General features: G+C 52.8%; 1 protein-coding gene across 3 annotated transcripts in view; it reads right to left on the bottom strand.

The window, feature by feature from the left end:
* Positions 1-3,152: 3,152 nt before the first annotated feature.
* Positions 3,153-14,703, bottom strand: part of Atp8b2 (ATPase phospholipid transporting 8B2) — a 32,094-nt gene continuing 20,543 nt past the window's right edge. For all 3 annotated transcript variants that reach the window (XM_045138125.1, XM_045138124.1, XM_004667220.2), the window contains 15 exons: positions 13,909-13,952; positions 13,342-13,507; positions 13,024-13,212; positions 12,785-12,900; positions 11,537-11,701; positions 11,341-11,452; positions 10,692-10,797; positions 10,391-10,535; positions 9,977-10,160; positions 9,649-9,872; positions 8,630-8,713; positions 7,399-7,644; positions 7,143-7,281; positions 3,740-3,870; positions 3,153-3,620 (listed from right to left, as the gene is read on the bottom strand). In XM_045138125.1, coding sequence (XP_044994060.1) covers positions 3,345-3,620; positions 3,740-3,870; positions 7,143-7,281; positions 7,399-7,644; positions 8,630-8,713; positions 9,649-9,872; positions 9,977-10,160; positions 10,391-10,535; positions 10,692-10,797; positions 11,341-11,452; positions 11,537-11,701; positions 12,785-12,900; positions 13,024-13,212; positions 13,342-13,507; positions 13,909-13,952 — 2,327 coding nt within the window. In that variant the 3' untranslated portion in view covers positions 3,153-3,344. The remainder of the gene's footprint in view (positions 3,621-3,739; positions 3,871-7,142; positions 7,282-7,398; positions 7,645-8,629; positions 8,714-9,648; positions 9,873-9,976; positions 10,161-10,390; positions 10,536-10,691; positions 10,798-11,340; positions 11,453-11,536; positions 11,702-12,784; positions 12,901-13,023; positions 13,213-13,341; positions 13,508-13,908; positions 13,953-14,703) is intronic.

Genomic DNA, 14,703 nt, shown 5'->3' with positions numbered 1-14,703 from the left:
TTTCTCACAAATAAATATTTTTTAAAAAATCTTGGGCTAGGGATATGGCTTGGCGTTTAAGGCATGTGTCTAAAAAGCCTAAGGACCCAGGTTCATTCCCCAGAACCCACAAAACACAGATGCACGAGGTGGCACATGCGTTTGCAGTTTGTTTGCAGTGGCTGGAGGCCTTGGCACATCCATTCTCTCTCTCAAATAAATAATTAATTAAAATAATTCTTAGAAAAAGGGAGTGTTTTCTCAGTTGTTGGAGCACTTACCTAGCATGTGCCTGGCCTTAGGCTCAGTTTCTACCATCAGGAAACTAAAGCAACTCGAATTCAAGATTTTTTTAACTCCTTACACCATGCTCCCTCCAGACATAAAATGGCCTGGATATCCATGGCCTCACAGTGCCTGACACTACCTACACAAGACCATCATAAGAGGAGGAAAAGATGATGACATCAAAATAAAAGAGAGACTGATTTGAGAAGGGAAGGGTATATGATGGAGAATGGAATTTTAAAGGGGAAGATGGGGGTAGGAAGGGTATTACCATGGGAGATATATATATATTTTGGTTTTTCAAGGTAGGGTCTCACTCTGGTCCAGGCTGACCTGGAATTAACTCTGTCATCTCAGGGTGGCCTTGAACTCATGGCGATCCTCCTACCTCTGCCTCCCAAGTGCTGGGATTAAAGGCATGCGCCACCATACCTGGCTTTATGGGATATTTTTTATAATCATGGAAAATGTTAATAAAAATTGAGAAAAAGAAAAGATTTTTGAAAAGGAGCTGGAGAGATGGATCAGTGAGCAGTTAAGGTACTTACTTACAAAGCCCAAAGACTAGAGCTTCCCAGGACCCTCGTACACCAGATGCCAAAGTGGCACACGTGTCTGGAGTTGGTTTGCAGTACTGGAATGTCCTGGTGTGCTCATTCTCTCCCTCCCTCTCTCTCTCTCTCTCTCTCTCTCTCTCTCGGCTTACAAATAAAGCATTTTTTTTTTTAATGGGCTGGAAGTATGGCCTAGCAATCAGGACCGAGGTTTGATTCCCCAGGACCCACATAAGACAGATGCACAGGCGGCGCATGAGTCTGGTGTTCGTTTGCAGCGGCTAGAGGCCCTGGGTGCATCCACTCTCTCATCTGCCTGTCTCTCCGTCAAATAAATAAAATAAAAATTGTTTTTTAAAAAAAACTGTTAGAACCATAATGGCCCCATTTTTGGACTCTGATTCTCAAGAGTGACCCAGACCATCCCTCCCAAACACCACTTTTCCTGGAATGGCCCAAGCCACCTATCTGATTATCACTTCCCAGAAGTGGCCCACACCCTGTAACCAAGAATTACAAGGTCCCCACTACTCCATCAGCACCCCTAGTCTGTAAGGGTCAGAGCAGAGCCCTTCCCCGGGGGTTTCCTGAATAAAGCCTGTCTCTGTTGTGGAGACGAGTTTCACTCTCGTTTCTTTCCTGCTTTTTTTCCTAACAGGAGTAAGTGAGCTACGTACGGAATAGCGGATTTTACATCCTAAGGGAGTACCCTGCCAGTGTCAGCTGAAGCCCCTGTGCCCTGCGTCAGCCCCTCACCCGACTGGAACTCAACCCCTCCAGGCATGAAAACAGAGGCGATGCTGCCTCCCCCCCCCCACGGCAGCCTCACCCGCACCCACTCAATTCCACTTGACTTTCACCCTCAGACTTACACACGAGAAAAGAGACAAAATTACCCACTTTTCAGAAATTGGAATTTTATAAAAAGGCATTTTTCTTTTATATTCATAAAATGATATAATTTTTGCAATTATAGAAATGTGTCATAAATTATACAGAATGTTCCTTAATTACAGCGCAATGCAACTTGGTACTTTCCTCCCTCCCTAAAAAAATGAGAGAGAACCAAAAAAATAATATATATAGCTGTATGTATATATATATATATATTTATATTTATATAATAATATAGACAAACCAAATATGAAAAAAAATCATTTCCTCTTTGGTATAAAAATCAATCTCCCCTTGAGAGACACGCGGACAGACACGATGCGGGTTTGTAAACTGTTGCTGACAGGGCTCTCCCTGTGGGCACGCCCCTCCCCCAACCACCCCGGCCCCACCTCCCAGCAGTCCTCCAGCGTACCCCATTCCCAGCCCACCACCCCTTACTCCTCAGCTACCGAGGAAGGGAACAGGATTGTCTGGAAGCTACATAGGCGGGGAAGAGGGGGGCAACTTGAGCCCCGTGGGACACTGGACAATGAGGAAAGAGGCTCCCCTGGTGCCCGGTCCACAGGAAGCCAGGTACTGAGCGGGCAGCCTCTGGCTTACCTCCCACCCCTCCCCACTCTTTCCTGGAGGGTGGGACCCTTTTGTTCCCAGCAACAAAGCAGCAGTGGCCAGCTTCCCCTGCCAACCCCACCTCAGGGTGCCTGGCTCCCCCATCCTCAACCCCCTCGGGTGAAGGTGCCAGGGAGTACCACGGGGGGCTGGGAAGTCGGAAGCAAGTATACCAATGAGCCTGGGACTAGATTTAAAATCTAAGAACCCCCTCCCCCCCGAGTACACATTGCATACTGAACTTCAGTTCACTGAGAAAAATGGGAGCGCTTCCAGGCTCCAGCCCAACACACCAGCAGGACTTGCAGATTCCAGGAACGGGTGTGTGCACGGGGGGGTGCTGTGCACTGGGGGGGGGGGGGCAGCACTTTACCCTCCAGGTGAGGAAGGAGCTAGGACCCAACCCCGCCAGCTGGCAATGGCTCCCTCTCTGGCAGACCCTGTCCTGTGCGGGCACCAGGGGCCAAGAGGGTGACCCATGAGACCCCCGCTTCACCCAGGCCTCTCCACCAGGTGCGGGGTCCCGGTGTGGGCCCGATCTCCTCTTCCCGGAAGAGCTAAGACACTGATCACAACATAAAAGTCACACACTTTTGAAGGCCTCCTCCACCTGCAAAACAAGGACGAAACCAAACTGGACACACACACACACACACACACACACAACAGAAGACATTACAATGAGAGGGGCCCGGCGCCCCAGCAGGCCTCTGGCTTCCCGGCGTGATACATTCTTATGTAATTCAGGAACGGGGGGCACCAGGGCCCCTCTGGGCAATCGGAGTAAAAAAATACGGAGATCACAGTCTCCCAGGCAGGGCAGGGACACCCCAATCTCGGGTTGGTTTTTTTTTTTTCTTTTTTTTGGGGGGGTTCCACACCTGGCGGGTCCCGGTCCCTCACTGCGATCGCTTCTAGGGCCTGGGAGAGACCTCCTCGCTACCCCGGTCCTGGCCGAGGGGGGGGGGGACCGGCTGGGCAGTCTAAGGGGGACCCCGGAGCGCAGGGGCCAGGTCCTCAGCCCTTCAGGGGCTTCTCGGCGCCGCTGGGGCTGCCGCCGCCGTCGCTCTTCTTCCGGCGCAGACTCTCGATCCAGCTGGAGCTGGAGCGCGCGGTGAAGCTGGACAGGGCCAGGGAGCTGAGCCGCATGTTCTTGCCGGACATGATGAGCTCGCCGAAGCCCTCCTGGTGCGAGAAGGCGTAGCCCGAGCGCCGGGAGCCCGCGCGGCCCGCCCGCCGCCGGCAGCGGAGCTGGCCCTTGTGCTTCTTGCGCACCAGCTGCGTGTAGCGGACCTGGGGGCGCGGGGGAGGGGGCCGCCGTCAGCATCGGACCCCGGCGGCAGGCCACCGACCCCCGCCCCCCGCACACACACCCGTGGACCCCTGCAGCCCGCGCCCCAGAAGCCGCTCACCGTGTCGGAGAGATCGGGCTTGAGGCTGAGCCGGAGGAAGCGGAAGGCGACCACGGGCAGGATGCAGACGGCCGTGGTGAGCAGGATGGTGAGCCACACCGTGGGCTGGGCCAGGGTGTTCTGGGCATTCCCTGGGGGGGGGGGGGGCACGAATCACAAAGTAAACAGGAGGACAGCCCCTCCTGGGGTCCCCTGTTTCTATTTCCGGGAGCCCTCCCCTTCCCAACCTCAACACACAAGTTAATCTCTGTATCCCCACCTCCCTGCACGCCCCCCCCCCCCCCGCCACGCCCCAATGCTTAGCCCCAGACTTGACTCTGGTCTCTAACGTTCAGGACCTCAGCACATGCATCTGGAGTTCCTTTGCAGTGGCTGGAGGCCCTGGCATGCCCATTCTCTCTCCCTCTTCCCCTCTCTCAAACAATAAAATAATTTAAAAGGAGAAGTTGGGGCTAGAGAGATGGCTTAGCGGTTAAGGCGTTTGCCTGTGGAGCCTAAGAACCCTGGTTTGAGTCCTCAGAACCCACGTAAGCCAGATGCACGAGGCGGCGCATGCATCTGGAGTTTGTTTGCAGTGGTTAGAGTCCCTGGTATGCCCATTGTTTCTCTCCCCCTCTCTAAAATAAATAAACAAATTTTTTTAAAATAGGAATTGGTTTATGAGACTTCCAGACTCAGAATTATCCAATGGCTTCCTATCACATTTAGGTTAAAATGTGGTCTGGGGCTGTACCTTAGGAGACAGCACATGCTTAGCACTGGGTCCAATCACAAGCACCAAAATAAAATAATAATAATTTAAAAATAAAGGGGATGCACAGGTGGCTCACTGATTAAAGGCACTTGCTTGCAAAGCCTGATGGCCTGGATTTGATTCCCCAGTATACACATAAAGCCAGATACAAAAAGTGGTACAAGCATCTAGAGTTCATTTCTCTGTCTTGCAAATAAGTAAATGAAAAATATGTATCTTTTTATCTAAGAGGTAAGCGTTCTGTCTGTTTTGCCAGTGAGCACATCTTTAGCATCTGAGATACCAGTAACACACAGGAGAGGTAGGATGACCATCACGAGTGAAATGGCCTATCGGAAGTGCGTGCCAAGGCCAGTGAAGACTACACCTATCTCCCACTCGGCCCCTCTCTAATGTGCACCATGGCCTCTCCGGTACTGGTTCAGACAGCCTCTCACTCGATCTGCATAGCAGCTCCTCAATGGCCATCCATCCCTAACAATGTTACCTTTCTCTTTTCCTTCCTTCCTTTTTTTTTTTTTTTTTTTTTTTGGTTTTTTGAGGTAGAGTCTCACTCTGGCCCACGCTGACCTGACCTGGAATTCACTATGGAGTCTCAGGGTGGCCTGGAACTCTCAGTGATTTTCCTACCTCTGCCTCCCAAGTATTGCGATTAAAGACGTGCACCACCACACCCAGCTCCTTCCTTCCTTTTTAAAAATTATTTTTGTTTATTTTTATTTATTTATTTGAGAGCTACAGAGAGAGAGAGAGAAAGAGAGAGAATGGGCACGCCAGGGCCTCCAGCCACTGCAAACGATCTCCAGACACTTGCATCCCCTTGTGCATCTGGCTAACGTGGGTCATGGGGAATCGAGCCTCTAACCCGGGTCCTTAGGTTTCACGGGCAAGCGCTTAACCGCTAAGCCATCTCTCCAGCCCCTTCATTTTTTTGTTGTTGTTGTTTTGTTTTTCAAGGGAGGGTTTCCCCTTCCTAACTTTTCAAAAATATATATATTTTTTTAAGTTGGGCGTGGTGGAGGCAGAGGTAGGAGGATCGCCGTGAGTTAGATGCCACCCTGAGACTCCATAGTGAATTCCAGGTCAGCCTGGGCCAGAGTGAGATCCTACCTCAAAAAAAAAAAAAGAAAAAAAAAATTTTAAATTTATTTGAGTGGTGGAAGAGGCATATACATATATAGGGAGAATGGACACGCCAGGACCTCCAGCCACCCCAAACAAACTCCTGAAGCATGTGCCACCTTGTGCATCTGGCTTACACAGGTACTGGAGAACTGAACCTGGGTCCATAGGCTATGCAGGCAAGCACTTTAACCAGTAAACAATCTCTCTAGCCCAACTTTTTCTTCTTCTTCTTTTTTTAAAGTTTTCTACCATTCCAACGTTTAAGGCATTTGGCTGTAAAGCCTAATGACCCAGGTTTGATGCACAAAGTGGTACATGCATCTGTAGTTTACATGCAGTAGCCTGAGGCCTGGGGTGCCCATTCATATTCTCTCTTCCCTTGCAAATAAATAAATAAAAAATAAATATATTTAAAGTAGTCAGGCGTGGTGGCACACCTTTCATCCCAGCACTTGGGAGGCAGAGGTAGGAGGTTCGCCTTGAGGTCAAGGCCAGCTTGAGACTACATAGTGAATTTCAGATCAGCTTGGGCTACAGCAAGACCCTACCTCAAAACAACAACAACAAAAAAAAACCCAGCAAGGTGTGGTGGCTCACACCTTTAGACCCAGCACTCGGGAAGCAGAGGTAGAAGCATCACTGTGAGTTTGATGCTTGCCTGAGACTACATAGTGAATTCCAAGTCAGCCTGGACTAGAGTGAGACCCAACCTCAAAAAATAAAAAATTAAAACAAAAAGTGGTCTACAGAGAGTTAAAGGGTCAATGCGTTTGCCTGCAAAGCCTAATGACCTGGGTTCAATTCCCCAGTACCCATATAAAGACAGATGCACAAAATGGCATATGCATCTAGAATTTGTCTGCAGTGGCTGGAGGCCATGGCATGCCCATATTCTCTCTCTCTGTTTGAAAATAAATAAGATAATTGTTAAAAAAAAGTTTAAAAATACAAAAAAGCCAAGCATAATGGCACATGCTTTTAATTCCAGCACTCAGGAACCAGAGGTAAGAGGATTACCATGAGTTCAAGGCCACCCTGAGATTCCATAGTGAATTCCAGGTCAGCCTGGGCTAGAGTGAGAACCCTACCTGGAAAATCAACAACAACAATAAAAGTAGTAATAATAATAATAAATAAATCGGGCATGGTGGCATACGCCTTTAATCCCAGCACTAGGGAGGCAGAGGTAGGAGGATCGCCATGAGTTCAAGGCCACCCTGAGACTACATAGTGAATTCTAGGTCAGCCGGAGCTACAGTGAAACCCTACCTTGAAAAACCAAACAATAATAATAATATAAATAAAACACACACACAAAAGATGAACTTCAGGTTTAGCAAGAGACTCTGTCACAAAGAAACAGGGTGAAATCGTGGTAAGGAGGGCGCCAGGGCTTGGGTCAGCTATTCCCTAACAGCCCCACCACACCCTTGCAAGGTCCCTGGCACAAACAGGAGTGTTAAGTGCTCATGATGACAGCACCAGCTGTCTACCCTGTCTGTTAGTGCCCAGACAGCTACTCACCCACAAAGCGGAACTGGTTTGGAAACATGCCAAAGAGCCCATCACTGTGCATGGCAAAGAGGATGGCAAAGTAAACAGCCAGGCTGCCCCAGATGAAGAAGTGGTTGATGGCTGTCCAGTAACCCGTGTCCAGTCCGATCTGCAAGAAGGCAGGAGCCCCAGCCTCAGCACCAGGGCTGAGGTACCGAGGGTGGCCCTAGGGGTGAAAGGCTCACTCCTCTCGGAGGGAGGAGGCAGCTCAGGGACGAGCCAGTACCTGCACGCTGACCACAATGACCAGCGACGTGGCCACAGTGACCGCGAAGGACTGGTAGTCCGCCAGCTGGGCGCCGTCATCCCGCGTGGCCTCAGCAAACACCCCGTAGGGGACGAAGAACGTGAGCACGGAGGTGTAGACACCCTGGGCGATGCAGATGAAGAACTCCCGCTTGTTAAAGAGGAGGTTCAGCTGGCCTGGCTCATAAAGTTTGGGGTACTCCATGCTCCGCTGCTCCGGGACGTCCTGTGTACAGAGGGCCTCGCAAGCTGCGGCTCTGATTCTGCATGGCCAAGGACAGACCCTGCCCCTGGCTTCTTTTAAAAAAAAAGTCTTTGTTTGGGGCTGGAGGGATGGCTTAGTGGTTAAGGCGCCTGCCTGCAAAGCCAAAGGAACCAGGTTTGATTCCCCAGGACTCATACTAGCCACATGCACAAAGGGGGCGCACATGTCTGGAGTTTGTCTGCAATGGCTGGAGGCCCTGGAGCACCCAGTCTCTCTCTCTTACTCCCTCTTTCTCTATCAAATAAATAAATAGCTGGCCATGGTGGCACACACCTTAAATCCTACTACTAGGAGGCAGAGGTAGGAGGATCACCGTGAGTTCGAGACTACCCTGACACTACATAGTGAATTCCAGGTCAGTCTGGGCTAGAGTGAGACCCTACCTAAAAAAAACAAACAAAAAGCTTTTTCTAAAAAAAAAAATTATTTATATATCTTTTTTTTGAGGTAGGGTTTTACTCTAGCCCAGGCTGACCTGGAATTCACTATGCAGTCTCAGGGTGACCTCGAACTCACAGCGATCCTCCTGGCTCTGCCTCCTCAGTGCTGTGATTCAAGGCGTGCGCCACAACACCTGGCTCAAAATCTCTTGACAGCAAGAACCAAGCTCCTGGGCTGGAGAGACAGCTTAGCGGTTGAGGCGCTTGCCTACGAAGCCTAGAGACCCACGTAAGCTGGATTCACAATGTGGTGACTCCTTTGCAGTGGCTAGAGGCCCTGGTGTGCTCATTCTCTCTCCCTCTCTCAAAAAAGAAAGAAAAAAAAAAAAAAGAACCAAGCTCAAGCCACTGTCTCCCAATCAATCTGTTCAGCAGCTCAGGGGATCCCAGAGCTGAGAAGGAGATACCCTCTTCCCACCCACCAGCCCCCTTCCCCCCAAGAAGTGCATTCCTAGGCACCCGGGCAGTGGGCACGTTATCACACACACTTTTAGCACCTCCCATACCTGATCAAAGACCCCCATGGCCAGCACCGGGAGGGAGGTGTACACGATGTTGTAGAGGGTGATGAAATACTGGTCGTACACAGTCTGCAAGAGAACGGGGTGGGGAGGCAGTGAGCATACAGCCTTCCTCCCGCATGGACCAAGGTGCAGGACGCAGGCACGGCACCCAGGGAGCCCTCGCAACTTGCTTGAGCACCCTCTCCACTCTCTTGACGAACTGTGTTGTTGAGACTGGGTCTCGCTACGGAGCTCAGGGCAGCCTCAAGCTCACACTTCCTGAATCCGCCTCTTGAGTGCTGAGATTGCAGATGTTCCCCATCATTCCCAGTGGAAAGTGGGCGTGATGGTGCGCACCTGGGAGGCAGAGCCAGGAGGATCGGGAATTCAAGGCCATTTGTATCTGTATAGCCTGGGCTACACAAGGCCCTAAATTCAAAAGCCACAAGAAGAAAAGCCATACGCCTTAAATCCCAGGACTCGGGAGGCAGAGGTAGGAGGATCACTGTGAGTTCAAGACCACCCTGAGACTACATAGTGAGTTCCAGATAAACCTGAGCTAGAGGCCCTACCTCGGAAAAAAAAAGAAAGAAAGAAAGAAAGAAAGAAAGAAAGAAAGAAAGAAAGAAAGAAAGAAAGAAAGAAAGAAAGAAAAAACAGAGAAGACTGGAGAGAGATGGCTTAGCGGTTAAGGTGCTTGCCTACGAAGCCTAAGGACCCATGTCCGATTCTCCAGATCCCACGCAAGCCAGATGCACAAGGTGACGCAAGCGCACAAGGCTGCACGTGTGCACAAGGTGGCGCACGCATATGGAGCTCAATGACAGTGGCTGGAGGCCGTTGCATGCCAATTTTCTTCCCCTCTTTCTCCCCCTCTCCCCCCCCTCTCGTTTAAAAGAAAAACAAACCCCAAAACACAAGAGCAAAGGGGGCGCACACATGAGACCGCAGGAGTGGACGATGAACGAGGCGGTACAAGCTCTGCCCTGAGCAGCCCGTGGAGGTCTGGGGACACTTGCTACCTGGGCTGAGAAGCCGCAGAAGAAGCCGAACCAGAAGTGGACCATGGTGAAGGCGAAGTTCTTGTAGAAGAAATAGCAGAGGAACTTGCACATGCGCAGGTAGGACCAGCGCCCGTGCACCAGCAGGAGGCGCTGCAGGAACTTGAACTGCGAGAAGGAGTAGTCGGAGGCCAGCACCGCCTGAATGCCCTCCTGCCCGCTGATGCCCACGCCGATGTGGGCGGCTGCGGAGACGGAAGGGGACAGGCAGGTGAAGACGCCCCGCGGGGGCCCAAGACCCCTCCCCCGCCCGTGCGCCCCCTCCCCAGCCCGCGCGCCCCGCGCTCACTTTTGATCATGCTGACGTCATTGGCCCCATCGCCGATGGCCAGCGTCACGGCCTTCTTGTACTTCTTGACGAGCTCCACCACCTGCGCCTTCTGCAAGGGCGTCACTCGGCAGCAGATGACGGCTTTGCAGGCGCACGCCGTCTCCAGAAACTCCAGCTCCATGTCCGCCTCCAACGCGTGGGCCTGGCACACAAAGAGACATGAGGAGACATAGTCTTCCCGGGGGCTGGGTGGCTGCCTCCGTTCTTCTGTCCCCTCGAGGGCCAGAGCCTTCTCTGAAGTCAGAGGAAGCCCAGAGCAGGACACCATGGCCCATTCCGCCGGGAGCGGAGGAGCCTGGGACGGGTGCCAGACAGGGTGATGCGCTTTCCCACCCAATGGCCCGGCTCCATGCCACACATGGTGACCCTCACCAGGCTATGCCCATTGATGACCAGGGCATACTCCCCGGTGACCGCCTCCAGGACAGAAGCGAGCTTAGAAGAGGACAGCTTCCCCTGGCAGGTGACGCCGTTGCCCACCGTGCGGGAAGAGTCCATCATCTTCTCCCGGGCTCTCCTGTGAGGGCGGGAGTGAGATGGTGGTGGCTTCAGGACAGAAGCAGGAAGGAGGGGGTCAAGCCTCAACAGGATCCAGAAACCTGCCCAGCCCCCCCACCCCACCCCGGGACAGCCCAGGGCGTCTGCCTCCCACTCCCAGCCCCATCTCATTTACCTGAGCTCCTCTCGCACCTCCAGGACAGTGTGCCCGGTGACTATGAACACCTCGGTCATATCATCTGTGAGCATTTTACACGAGTAGCCAATGTTCACGGCTGTCTCTGCCAGGAGAGAGTGAAGGAGCTTTGGGCCAGCGCCCAACAAGGCCAGCGTACTCTCCTATCTGCTGGCCCAGCTCCACGCAAGGGGCCAGCCCTTCTCTCCCTTCCATTCATTCATTTATTTTGTTTTTAATTTATTTTTTATTTATTTATTTGACAGTGACAGAGAGAGAGAAAGAGGCAGAGACAGAGAGAGAATGGGCACACCAGGGCCTCCAGCCACTGCAAACAAACTCCAGATGCATGCACCACCTTGTGCATCTGGCTTATGTGGGTCCTGGGGAATTAAGCCTCAAACTGGGTATTTAGGCTTCACAGGCAAGTGCTTAACAGCTAAGCCATCTCTCCAGCCCTACTTTGTTTTTTCGAGGTAGGGTCTTGCTCTAGCCCAGGCTGACCTGGCACTTCACTATGGAGTCTCAGGGTGGCCTCGAACTCATGGCGATCCTCCTACCTCTGCCTCCCGAGTGCTGGGATCAAAGGCGTGCGCCTCCGTGCCTGGCATCTACTTGCCATTTCTTCTGCCCTACTGGGCTCTCTCACCTTGCTTATCTCCAGTCAGCACCCAAATCTTGATATTGGCCAAGGTGAGGAGCGCAATGGTCTCTGGGACCCCCTGCTGAAGCTTGTCCTCGATGGCCGTGGCACCCAGCAGCTGAAAAGTACCACAAGGGCTTCTGGCACGAGCATGGTGGGCACCGCCCTTTGTGCCCAGCCTCGGTCTGCCTGGCACCCTTACCATCATGTTGCTCTCAACTTCCTCAAAGACGCTGGCCAGCCTGTCCTCCCGGCTGTCCTGGGCCAGGCTGGCTTGCAGGCGTCTCCTCGCCCAGTCCTCGTAGTAACCCTCATCCAGGTCCCTGTAGGCCAGCACCAGGGTCCTCAGCCCCTCCCCTGCGTACTCCTGGAGGCAGTGGGGAAAGTCGAACGCAAGGGCGCTTGAGAGCTACTAAACACAGCACAGCAGTGCAAGCGCAGTTCAGTCGCCTACGGCAGCTTAGGTGCTCTCTGCTGGGCGGGCTGGAACTTTTGAGTCAAGCGTCCCAGGTAGCCTAGGCTGGCCTCAAACTCTCTGTGTAGCTAAAACTGGCCTTAAGCAATCTTGATCCTCCTGCTTCGGCCTCCTGAGTGCTGGCCTGGCTCGTTTTGGTATTCTTACCATGGGGGAAAAGGACTGTGAGAGAGGGTAAAAATGTTAATTAATCTGGGCTGGGGGAAATGGCTTAGTAGTTAAGGCATTTGCCTGTGAAGCCTAAAGACCCTGATTTGATTCCCCAGGACCCACGTAAACCAGATGCACAAGGGGGAGCAAGCATCTGGAGTTCACTTGCAGTGGCTGGAGGCCCTGGTGTGCCCATTCTCTCTTTCTCTTTATCTGCCTCTTTCTCTCTCTCTCTCAAATAAATAAATAAATATTTCTAAAATTCTTTTTAAAAAGTTAATTAATCTGATTATTAATCTGATCAGAACTAACAAATCAGTTCACTATGTATATCAAGACGTTAAACGTGTTCAGTAAAACAAAGCAAAGGGGCTGGGGAGATGGCTCAACAGTTAAAAGACATTTGCCTGCAAAGCCAAAGGACCCAGGTTTGATTCCCAGGACCCACGTAAAGCCAGACGCCACAAGGTGGCGCAAGCATCAGGAGTTCGTTCGCAGTGTCTGGAGGCCCTGGCGTGCCCATTCTCTCTATCTGCCTCTTTCTCTCAAATAGATACATATATAACTTTTATTTTATTTTTTTATTTTTTTTTTAATTTTTAATAACATTTTCCATGATTATAAAAATATATCCCGTGGTAATTCCCTCCCTCCCCACCCCCAAACTTTCCCGTTTGAAATTCCATTCTCCATCATATTACCTCCCCATTACAATCATTGTAACTTTTATTTTTTTAAGTACCACATGAAAGAAAGCAAGTCATGCCCCTGCCACCCTCCAGCCCCGAGAGGAGCACCGCAGGGGGGCCCACCCCGCACACCTACATTCAGGTGGTCAGTGGTGCAGTTCAGCAGCTCGGGGGTGGCGTGCTGGAGTCTGTCGAGCAGAATCGTGTCAGCCCCTTTGCAGTACAGACGGATCTTCCCCTCTGGATTTCTCACTGTGCATTGGGTAGGCAAAGAATCCTCCACCAAAGGAACCGACAAGCCCCCCCCCCCGCCGCATGCCTCACTCACTCCAGGCCTGCCCGCCGCCCCCAGCCGCATCCCAGCCCTGGTCTCACCTATGACCGACATCCGCTTGCGAATGTTATTGAAGTCCAGGATGGCCAGCAGCTGGTAGGTGATGGCTGTGCCCATCTCTTGGACAGTGATGGTTTTGGGAGTGCGAGAGCGGAACACAAAACCAAAGTTCCTGGCTGCGGTGACCAGCGCCCCCTCATCTGGGGACTGGGCTTTGTAATACAGCTCTCCTAGGGGTGGGGGGAGAGCACAGGTGGGTTAAGTGGTCACTGTGCCCCACTGGCCCTGCCCCGGAAGCGCCAGCTCAGGAACACGAGCCGGGCTGGGTCAGGGTGGGCCGGCCCCACAGCACACCGTACCTTCGCTCTTTTCTTCTGACATGACCGTGTGGCACAGGGAGAGAAGGCGGAAGAACTCGTGTGTGTGGGGGTCCCCCGTCTTGACCGCCTCCAACAGGCTTGGATCCCAAAACAGGAATTTCTTATCAGCCAGAGGGTTAAAGGAGAAGTCGATGGGTTCAGGCCTCTGCAATGGGCAAGAAGGCTCTCAGGGAAGGCGGAGGTGCCAGGCTGCACCCCAGGAAAGTGGCTAGCCGCCTCTCAGTAGGAAAGCCTGAGACCCATTCCATTGAGGACCTCAAAATCCCAGCTTTGGTTTTGTTTTTTTTCTCCTTCAATGAGACAGGGTCTCGCTATGCAGCCTGGACTTGCCTGGACCTCGCTACATAGCCCAGGCTGGCCTCTCCCTCCCAGGTGTGAGAGGAGACAGGTGCCAACGTCTTCTGCTGGCAGCTCTTCCGGAACCATTCAGTTCTCCACTCAGTTTCTATTCGCTGACCAGCTAACGCCACCCCTGAAGACGCCCACTGCTGGCGGTCAGGTGTCGCCCTACACCTAACTGGCACGCGTCGGGAGTCTCGATCTTACCTCTCCCAATTCTGCTTTGTGTCCCAGGACATCAAACACGTCACCTACAGAGCCAGCACAGAACAGGAGGCGGTATCAGAACTGGGAACCTCGAGCGCAGGCAGGGGGAAGTCCAGAGCTCAGAGGTGAGGTAAGTGGACCCCTCAAGTCCTGCTTGCACCCACGCTCACACTGCAGGCACCCAGGACCCCAGAACACTGGTCACAAGAGTCACGACGCTCGCTGCTCAGCACCCCCGTCCCCGCTGCCTCCAGTGGCTCTCCAACCTCCCTCCAAGCTCCCACTCTTTGCCCCCGTCAGCACTCCAGGCCTTCCGGGGCACCTGGCATCTTCCAGGCCAGAGAGCAGACAAAGCCTCACACTCCGGCCACGAGCTAGGTCTAGGTTAGTACCGAGAGCAGTTACAGCAAGGGCTCACACCGCAAACCCCCCGCCCCATGCCATCCCCGCAGCCACAGGCCACTGGCACGGGGGGGGGGGGGGTGTCACACTAGGAAGACTGGGGTTCCACTCCAGAGACTCACAAGGGCCCTGAGCAGCAACAAGGGGAGAATCTAGCACTTCACTAGGCCGCCATATTCCAACCTGGCCAGGCATTCCAGAGCCAGTTGTCTTGGGGTTCACTTCAGACACCAAGGTGTTCGGGGGCCAGAGCTGCGGTTCAGAGCGGCAGCCCGAGGGGAGGACAAGGGAGGAGTCTCAGAGAGCGTCTGCTGGGCCCATCCACAGGGCACACCCTCGCAAGGCCCCTCAGATCCAAGCAAGAAAGGGCGAGAACCGGATGTCAAGACGACC

The sequence above is a fragment of the Jaculus jaculus genome, chromosome 19, assembly GCF_020740685.1.
Source record: "Jaculus jaculus isolate mJacJac1 chromosome 19, mJacJac1.mat.Y.cur, whole genome shotgun sequence".
Classification (NCBI taxonomy): Eukaryota; Metazoa; Chordata; class Mammalia; order Rodentia; family Dipodidae; genus Jaculus; species Jaculus jaculus.
Note: the sequence above shows the minus strand (reverse complement) of the source record. Positions and strands in the feature narration are given on the sequence as shown.